At 56.4% G+C, this 10,419-nt stretch overlaps 1 protein-coding gene across 1 annotated transcript; it reads left to right on the top strand.

The window, feature by feature from the left end:
* The first annotated feature begins 757 nt into the window (after positions 1-757).
* LOC117438080 (calpain small subunit 1-like) lies at positions 758-10,023 on the top strand. Its single transcript, XM_034073489.1, is given in 11 exon segments — positions 758-830; positions 833-963; positions 1,662-1,695; positions 1,801-1,890; positions 3,652-3,709; positions 6,425-6,489; positions 6,575-6,643; positions 7,874-7,952; positions 8,521-8,637; positions 9,716-9,774; positions 9,912-10,023. Coding segments are annotated over 11 exon segments (768 nt in total). The 5' UTR covers positions 758-791; the 3' UTR covers positions 9,939-10,023.
* Positions 10,024-10,419: the final 396 nt, after the last annotated feature.

The following is a 10,419-nucleotide window of genomic DNA, read 5'->3' as shown; positions in this document are numbered from 1 at the left end:
ATTGGTCCCTTCCGGGTCTGTGCCCCCCCCCCCCTCCCGGGGCTCCATGACTCAGCCCCGGCCCGCGGGGGGGTCCATAGGGCTCAATGGGGGGGGTGTGGGGCTCGGAGGGGTCTATGGGGGTCTATGGGGGGTCTATAGGGGATGGGAGGGGCTATAGGGGATGGGGGGCTCTATAGGGGATCGGGGGGGCTATAGGGGATGGGGGGGGCTATAGGAGATGGGGGGGCTATAGAGGATGGGGGGAGCTATAGGGGATGGGGGGAGCTATAGGGGATGGGGGGTCTGTAGGGGATGGGGGGGTCTATAGTGGATGGGGGGAGCTATAGGGGATGGGGGGAGCTATAGGGGATGGGGGGAGCTATAGGGGATGGGGGGCCTATAGGGGATGGGGGGGTTATAGGGGATGGGGGGGGGCTATAGGGGATGGGGGGGGCTATAGAGGATGGGGGGCTCTATAGGGGATGGGGGTGTTATAGGGGATGGGGGTGTTATAGGGGATAGGGGGGGCTATAGGGGAAGGGGGGGTCTATAGGGGATGGGGGGGGCTATAGGGGATGGGGGGTCTATAGGGGATGGGGGGTTCTATAGGGGATGGGGAGAGCTATAGGGGATGGGGGTGTCTATAGGGGATGGGGGGGCTATAGGGCATCACTTAATGTTGTTCTCTCCTTTCTTTGCAGCCACTTCAGTGCCCCCCATTGCCCCATTGTCCCCATTGCCCCCATTGGCCCCATTGACCCCATTGCCCCCATTGCCCCCATTGGCCCCATTGCCCCCCATTGAAGGCCATGTTCCTGGTCAAGGGGCTGCTGAGTGGGGGGGGGAGGAGGGGGGGGCGGGGGAGGGGGGGGGGCTCCCCGGGGCCCTCGGCCCGATGCTGGGGGGGCTCCTGAGCGGGGGGGGCGGAGGCGGAGCCGGGGGGGCCATGAGGGTCCTGGGGGGAGTCATCAGTGCCATAAGGTGAGGATATGGGGGCAATGGGGACATGGGGTAATGGGGTAATGGGGTAATGGGGGTGATGGGGGTAATGGGGGTAATGGGGACATGGGGGGTAATGGGGGTAATGGGGTAATGGGGGTAATAGGGTAATGGGGGTAATGGGGACATGGGGGGCAATGGGGTAATGGGGGGTAATGGGGGTAATGGGGGTAATGGGGTAATGGGAGTAATGGGGGTAATGGGGGTAATGGGGACATGGGGGTAATGGGGGTAATGGGGTAATGGGTAATGGGGGTAATGGGGACATGGGGGGTAATGGGGACATGGGGGTAATGGGGTAATGGGGGTAATGGGGGTAATGGGGACATGGGGGGTAATGGGGGTAATGGGGTAATGGGGGTAATAGGGTAATGGGGGTAATGGGGACATGGGGGTAATGGGGGTAATGGGGGGTAATGGGGGTAATGGGGTAATGGGAGTAATGGGGGTAATGGGGGTAATGGGGACATGGGGGTAATGGGGGTAATGGGGTAATGGGTAATGGGGGTAATGGGGACATGGGGGGTAATGGGGACATGGGGGTAATGGGGGATAATGGGAGGCAATGGGCTACAATGGGGTGTAATGGGGGTTAATGGAGATATGGGGGGGCAATGGGGTTAATGGGAGGCAATGGGGGGGGTTCCCCCATCTCCCTCTGACCCCCCCCCTGCCCCCAGTGAAGCAGCTGCTCAATACAACCCTGAGCCTCCTGTAAGTGACCCCTGACCCCCCCCCCACTTTTCGGGTTCCCCCCCCCACAATGGGGGGAGGCATTGACCCCACCATGACCCCTGACCCCCCCCTGACCCCCCCCAGCCCCCCCGGACCCACATCTCTACAGTGGATGCCAATGAGAGTGAAGAGGTTCGGCAGTTCCGGAGGCTGTTCCTGCAGCTGGCAGGGGACGTGAGTGCCACCAGTTCATCCCAGTTCATCCCAGTACAGCCCCAGTGCAGCCCAGTTCATCCCAATGCATCCCAGTGCATCCCAGTTCATCCCAGTACAGCCCCAGTGCATCCCAGTACAGCCCCAGTTCATCCCAGTGCAGCCCAGTTCATCCCAGTACAGCCCCAGTGCATCCCAGTACAGCCCAGTTCATCCCAGTACAGCCCCAGTGCATCCCAGTACAGCCCCAGTTCATCCCAGTGCAGCCCAGTTCATCCCAGTACAGCCCAGTTCATCCCAGTACAGCCCCAGTACAGCCCCAGTGCAGCCCAGTTCATCCCAGTACAGCCCAGTACAGCCCAGTACAGCCCCAGTGCAGCCCAGTACAGCCCCAGTGCAGCCCAGTTCATCCCAGTACAGCCCAGTACAGCCCAGTACAGCCCCAGTACAGCCCCAGTGCAGCCCATTGGATCCCATTGGATCCCCAGTGCAACCCAGTGCAGCCCCAGTGCATCCCAGTGCATCCCAGTACAGCCCAGTACATCCCAGTGCAGCCCAGTACAGCCCCAGTGCATCCCAGTTCATCCCAGTACAGCCCAGTACAGCCCATTGGATCCCATTGGATCCCCAGTGCAGCCCAGTGCAGCCCAGTACAGCCCCAGTGCAGCCCCAGTGCATCCCAGTACAGCCCAGTACAGCCCCATTGCATCCCAGTACAGCCCAGTTCATCCCAGTACAGCCCAGTTCATCCCAGTACAGCCCAGTGCAGCCCATTGGATCCCTATTGCATCCTATTGGATCCCCAGTGCATCCCAGGGCAGCCCAGTTCATCCCAGTGCAGCCCCAGTGCATCCCAGTGCAGCCCCAGTGCATCCCCATTGCATCCCTGTTGAAACCCATTGCATCCTATTGGATTCGCATTGCATCCCAGTGCACCCCTAGTGCATCCCAGTGCAGCCCAGTGCATCCCGTTGGATCCCCATTGCATCCTATTGGCTCCCCATTGCATCCCAGTGCAGCCCAGTGCATCTCAGTGCAGCCCCAGTGCATCCCAGTGCATACCTAGTGCATCCCATTACATCCTGTTGGGCCCTATTGGATCCCCATTGTATCCTATTGGATCCTATTGGATCCCCATTGCATCCCATTGTATCCTATTGGATCCCTCTTGGAACCTATTGCATCCTATTAGTTCCTCTTGGATCCCCATTGTATCCCATAGCATCCCTGTTGAAACCCATCACATCCTATTGCATCCCTGTTGGAACCCATTGCATCCTATTGGATCCCTATTGAATTCCCATTGCATCCCACTGCATCCCTGTTGGATCCCTGTTGGAACCCATCACATCCCATTGGATCCTATTGGATCTCTGTTGGAACCCATCACATCCCATTGGATCCCTGTTGGAACCCATCCATCCCATTGTATCCTGTTGAATCCCCATTGCATCCCATTGGATCCTGTTGGAATCCTATTGAATCCCCATCACATCCTATTGAATCCTGATGGATCCCTATTGAATCCCAACTGATCCCTGTTGAATCCCAGTAGATCCCTAATTGATCCCTATTGAGTTATATTGGATCCCTATTGAATTCCATTGGATCCCATTTGAATCCTATTGGATCCCTTTGGATCTCCCCCCATGATCCCTATTGAAGCCCATTTGATCCCATTGGAATCCTATTGGATCCCTTTGGATCTGCCCCCTGGCTCCCCCCCCCCCCCCCCCCCATTGGATCCCATAGGATCCCATTGACCCCCCTTTCCCCCCCCAGGACATGGAGGTCAGCCCCACTGAGCTCATGAACATCCTCAACAAGGTCGTGACCCGACGTAAGTGACCCCAAAGTGGGGGGGGACCCCCCCTTTGACCCCCCCTTTATGTGTGTGACCCCCCCATATATGTGACCTCCTTTATATGTGACCCCATTTATGTGTCCCCCCCTCTGCCATGTGGGACCCCAACCCCAGAGCAGCCACTGGAGAATCCCCATTGAGCAAACAGACACCAAAGGGGGGGGGGGTCCCATAACAATGGGGGGGGGTCCCCACCCCAAAATCATCTCCCATTGCTTCCCATTGCTTCCCATTGCTTCCCATTGATTCCTATTGCATTCCTTTGCATCCCAACACCCCCTTTGCCCCCTCTTGTCCCCACTGCCCATTACCTCCATTGCCCCATTGCCCTCCATTGCCCCCCATTACCCCCATTGCCCTCCACTGCCTCCCATTACCCCATTACCCCCATTACCCCATTACCCCATTACCCCCATCACCCCATTACCCCATTACCCCCATCACTCCATTACCCCCATTACCCCCATTACCCCATCACCCCATTAACCCATTACCCCCATTACCCCATCACCCCATTACCCCATTACCCCCATTACCCCATTACCCCCATTACCCCATCACCCCATTACCCCCATTACCCCATTACCCCCATTACCCCCATTACCCCATTACCCCCATTACCCCATCACCCCATTACACCATTACCCCCATTACCCCATTACCCCATTACCCCCATTACCCCATCACCCCATTACACCATTACCCCCATTACCCCATTACCCCATTACCCCATTACCCCCATTACCCCATTACACCATCATCCCATTACCCCATTACCCCCATTACCCCATTACCCCATTACCCCCATTACCCCATTACCCCCATTACCCCATTACCCCATTACCCCCATTACCCCATTACCCCATCACCCCATTACCCCATTACCCCCATTACCCCCATCACCCCATCACCCCATTACCCCCATTACCCCCATTACCCCATTACCCCCATTACCCCATTACCCTCATTACCCCCATTACCCCCATTACCCCCATTACCCCATTACCCCATTACCCCCATGTCCCCATTACCCCCATTCCCCCTATTGCCCCATTACCCCATTACCCCCATTACCCCATCACCCTCATTACCCCCATTACCCCCATTACCCCATTACCCCCATTACCCCCATTACCTTATCACCCCCATCACCCCCATTACCCCCATTACCCCATTACCCCCATTACCCCATTACCCCATTACCCCATTACCCCCATTACCCCCATTACCCCATTACCCCCATAACCCCATTACCCCCATTACCCCATTACCCCATCACCCCCATCACCCCCATTACCCCCATTACCCCATTACCCCCATTACCCCATTACCCCATTACCCCATTACCCCATTAACCCCATTACCCCATCACCCCCATTACCCCCATTACCCCATTACCCCCATCACCCCATTACCCCCATTACCCCATTACCCCCATTACCCCATTGTCCTCATTACCCCCATTACCCCATTACCTCCATTACCCCCATTACCCACATCACCCCATCACCCCATTACCACCATTACCCCATTACCCCATTACCCCCATTACCCCATTACCCCATTACCCCCATTACCCCCATTACGCCATTACCCCCATTACCTCCATTACCCCCATTACCCCATTACCCCCATACCCCCATTACCCCATTACCCCATTACCCCCATTACCCCATTACCCCATCACCCCCATCACCCCCATTACCCCATTACCCCCATTACCCCATTACCCCATCACCCCATCACCCCCATCACCCCCATTCCCCCCATTACCCCATTACCCCATTACCCCCATTACCCCCATTACCCCATTACCCCATTACCCCCATTACCCCATTACCCCATCACCCCCATCACCCCCATTACCCCATTACCCCCATTACCCCATTACCCCATTACCCCCATTACCCCCATTACCCCATTACCCCATTACCCCCATTACCCCATTACCCCATCACCCCCATCACCCCCATTACCCCATTACCCCCATTACCCCCATTACCCCATCACCCCCATCACCCCCATTACCCCATTACCCCCATTACCCCCATTACCCCATTACCCCATTACCCCCATTACCCCATGACCCCCATTACCCCATTACCCCATTACCCATTACCCCATTACCCCCATTGCCCCCATTACCCCATTACCCCATTACCCCCATTACCCCCATTACCCCATTACCCCCATTCCCCCCATTACCCCATTACCCCCATTACCCCCATTACCCCCATTACCCCATCACCCCATTACCCCATTACCCCATTACCCCATTACCCCATTACCCCCATTACCCCCATTACCCCATCACCCCATTACCCCCATTACCCCATTACCTATTACCCCATTACCCCCATTACCCCATTACCCCATTACCCCCATTACCCCATTACCCCCATTACCCCATTACCCCATTACCCCCATTACCCCCATTACCCCATTACCCCATTACCCCCATTACCCCCATTACCCCCATTACCCCATTACCCCCATTACCCCCATTACCCCATTACCCCATTACCCCCATTACCCCATTACCCCCATTACCCCATTACCCCATTACCCCCATTACCCCATTACCCCATTACCCCCATTACCCCCATTACCCCATTACCCCATTACCCCCATTACCCCCATTACCCCCCATTACCCCATTACCCCCATTACCCCCATTACCCCTCTCCCCAGACCCTGACCTGAAGACAGACGGCTTCGGGCTGGACACGTGCCGCAGTATGGTGGCTGTGATGGATGTATCCTTATGGGGTGCGGGGGGGGGGACCCCATATGTGTGTGTGTATGTGCCCCCCCCCCCGTGTGATCCTTGACCCCCCCCAGAGCGACACCACCGGGAAACTGGGATTCGAGGAGTTCAAGTACCTATGGAATAACATCAAGAAGTGGCAGGTGGGGGGGGCTGGGAGTGGGGGATAATGGGGTAAGGGGGTGATGGGGGTAATGGGGTAATGGGGTAATGGGGTAATGGGGGTAATGGGGGTAATGGGGTAATGGGGGTAATGGGGGTAATGGGGGTAATGGGTAATGGGGTAATGGGGGTAATGGGGTAATGGGGGGTAATGGGGGTAATGGGGTAATGGGGGTAATGGGGTAATGGGGGTAATGGGGGTGATGGGGTAATGGGGTAATGGGGTGATGGGGGTAATGGGGGTGATGGGGTAATGGGGGTGATGGGGGTGATGGGGTGATGGGGGTGATGGGGGTAATGGGGGTAATGGGGGTAATGGGGTAATGGGGTAATGGGGTAATGGGGTAATGGGGTAATGGGGTAATGGGGTAATGGGGGTGATGGGGTGATGGGGGTAATGGGGATAATGGGTAATGGGGGTGATGGGGTTAATGGGAGTGGAGGGTAATGGGGGCAATGGGGGTAATGGGAGCAACAGGGGTAATGGGGTAATGGGGGAAATGGGGGCAATGTGGGTAATGGGGTAAATGGGGTAATGGGGGCAATGGGGGTAATGGGGGTATAGGGGTAATGGGGTAATGGGGGCAATGGGGTAATGGGGCAATGGAGGGCAATGGGGGTAATGGGGGGCAATGAGGTAATGGGGCAATGGAGGGCAATGGGGGTAATGGGGCAATGGAGGGCAATGGGGTAATGGGAGGCAATGGAGGGCAGTGGGGGTGATGGGGGCAATGGGGGTAATGGGGGTAATGGAGGGCAATGGGGGTAATGGGAGCAACAGGGGTAATGGGGTGATGGGGGTAATAGGGGCAATGGGAGGTAATGGGGGCAATGGGAGTAGTGGGGTGATGGGGTAATAGGGGCAATGGAATAATGGGGGCAATGGGATAATGGAGGGCAATGGGGGCAATGGGGGTAATGGGGGTAATGGGGCAATGGGGCAATGGAGGTAATGGGCAGTGGGGACAAGAGGGGGCAAAGGGGTTGATGGGATGCTATAGGAATGCAATGGGATGCCATAGGAATCAATGGGAAGCAATGGAATGCAATGGGAGGCAATGGGATCAATGGGAAGCAATGGGATACAATGGGTATCAATGGGATGCAATAGGAATCAATGGGATCAATGGGATACAATAGGAATCAATGGGATCAATGGGGCCCTGTGGGGTCAGCTGTAGGGGTGCATGTCCCATCCCCTCCCCCCCCAGGGCATCTACAAGCAGTTCGACACTGACCGCTCGGGTACTATTGGGGTGCAGGAGCTGCCGGGGGCCTTTGAGGCCGCAGGTATGGGGGGGACCCATATATGGGGTATTGAATGGGTGAGGTATGGGGGGGGCTATAGGGTATTGAATGGGTGAGGTATGGGGGGGGCTATAGGGTATTGAATGGGTGAGGTATGGGGGGGGGCTATAGGGTATTGAATGGGTGATGTATGGGGGGGGACCCATATATGGGGTATTGAATGGGTGAGGTGGGGGGGGGCATATATGGGGTATTGAATGGGTGATGTATGGGGGGGGCATATATGGGGTATTGAATGGGTGATGTATGGGGGGGCATATATGGGGTATTGAATGTGTGATGTATGGGGGGGGCATATATGGGGGGGGCAGGGCTATGGGGGTATTGAAGGGGTGATGTATGGGGGGGGCCATGTATTGGCAGTGCCCAGGGGTAAATGGGGGGTTATATATGGGGGGGTCCATGATATCTATAGGGGAGTCCATGGTATCTATATGGGGGGGTCCATGATATCTATAGGGGGGTCCATGGTGTCTATAGGGGGATCCATGATATCTATAGGGGGGTCCATGGTATCTATAGGGGTGTCCCCATCCCATTGCCCCCCCAGGTTTCCGGCTGCCCCCCCCGCTCTGGGGGGTCCTGGGCCGTCGCTATGGGGACGAGGGAGGGAACCTGGACTTCGATAACTTCATCAGCTGCCTCGTGCGCCTGGATGCCATGTTCCGTAAGGGGGGGCCCCAAATGGGGGGGCCCCAAAGTGGGGGGACCGCAAATAATGGGGGGACCCCAATATAATGGGGGGACCCCAATAATGGGGGACCCCAATATAATGGGGAGGGACCCCAAAAATGGGGGGACCCAATATAATGGGGGACCCCAATATAATGAGGGGGACCCCAATATAATGGGGGGGACCCCAATATAATGGGGGGACCCCAAAAGTGGGGGGACACCAATATAATGGGGAGGGACCCCAATATAAGGGGGAGGGACCACAAAATTGGGGGGACCCCAATATAATGGGGGGGACCCCAATATAATGGGGGGATCCCAATATAATGGGGAGGGACCCCAAAAATGGAGGACCCCAAAAATGGGCCATCCCAATATAATGGGGGGACCCAATATAATGGGGAGGGACCCCAAAAATGGGGGGACCCCAATATAATGGGGGGGACCCCAATATAATGGGGGGACCGCAAAAGTGGGGGGACCCCAATATAATGGGGAGGGACCACAAAAATGGGGGACCCCAAAAATGGGCCATCCCAATATAATGGGGGGACCCAACATAATGGGGAGGGACCCCAAAAATGGGGGGACCCCAATATAATGGGGGGGACCCCAAATATGGGGGGACCCCAATATGATGGGGAGGGACCCTAGAATGGGGGGGCCCCAATATAATAGGGAGGGATCCCAATATAATGGGGAGAGACCCCAATATAATGGGGGACCCTAATATAATGGGGGGACCCCAAAATAATGGGGAGGGACCCCAAAATGGGGGACCCCAATATAATGGGGAGGGATGCCAAAAATGGGGGGGACCGCAATATAATGGGGAGGGACCCCAATATAATGGGGATGGACCCCAAAAATGGGGGGACCCCAATATAATGGGGAGGGACCCCAAAAATAGGGGGACCCCAATATAATGGGGGGGGTTCCCCTGGATAAGGGGCACCCCAAGCCTGAGAGCCCCCAAAGAAGGGGGCACCCCCCATGTATTATTTGGGGGGACCCCCCCCCATAATGGGGTTATTGGGGTGTCCCCCCCCTAATTTTGGGGTCCCCCCCAGGTGCCTTCAAGTCCCTGGACCGGGATGGGAGTGGGCAGATCCGGGTCAGCCTCCAGGAGGTGGGTTTGGGATCCCTATGGAGCCCCCTATGGCCCCACTGGGATCCCTATAGGGGGTTCCCTATAGGGGGTTCCCTATAGGGTGGCCCTGACCCCTGTGGGGACCCCCCCCCCCCCCCATCCCCTTCTCTCCACAGTGGCTGCAGCTCACCATGTACTCCTGAGGAGCCCGTGCTGGGGGGGCACAGAGCCCCCCATTATGTACCCCCCTTTATATACCCCCTTTATATACCCCCCCTTATATACCCCCCCTTATATACCCCCCCCATAGACCCCCATAATATACCCCCATAATATGCCCCCATAATATACCCCTATAATATACCCCTATAATATACCCCTATAATATACCCCCATAATATACCCCTATAATATACCCCCCTTTTCATACCCTTGTTATATACCCCCCATTCTGCCCCCCCCCCCCACCCCTTTATTTGTACCCCCCCCCCATTAAAACTCATCCAGCCCCACTTGGTGCCTTCCTGGTTGTGGGGTGGGGGGGTTTAAAGGGTATAAGGGCTATGGGTGCTATAGGGGGCTATGGTATAGGGGGCTATGGGTGCTATAGGGAGCTATATGGGGTTATGGGCGCTATAGGGAGCTATAATGGGTTATGGGTCCTATAGGGAGCTATATGGGGTT

This window comes from Melopsittacus undulatus, assembly GCF_012275295.1.
Source record: "Melopsittacus undulatus isolate bMelUnd1 chromosome 24 unlocalized genomic scaffold, bMelUnd1.mat.Z SUPER_24_unloc_1, whole genome shotgun sequence".
In the NCBI taxonomy this organism is placed as follows: Eukaryota; Metazoa; Chordata; class Aves; order Psittaciformes; family Psittaculidae; genus Melopsittacus; species Melopsittacus undulatus.
The sequence above is the reverse complement of the archived record's forward strand: the minus strand, read 5'-3'. Positions and strand labels throughout refer to the sequence as shown.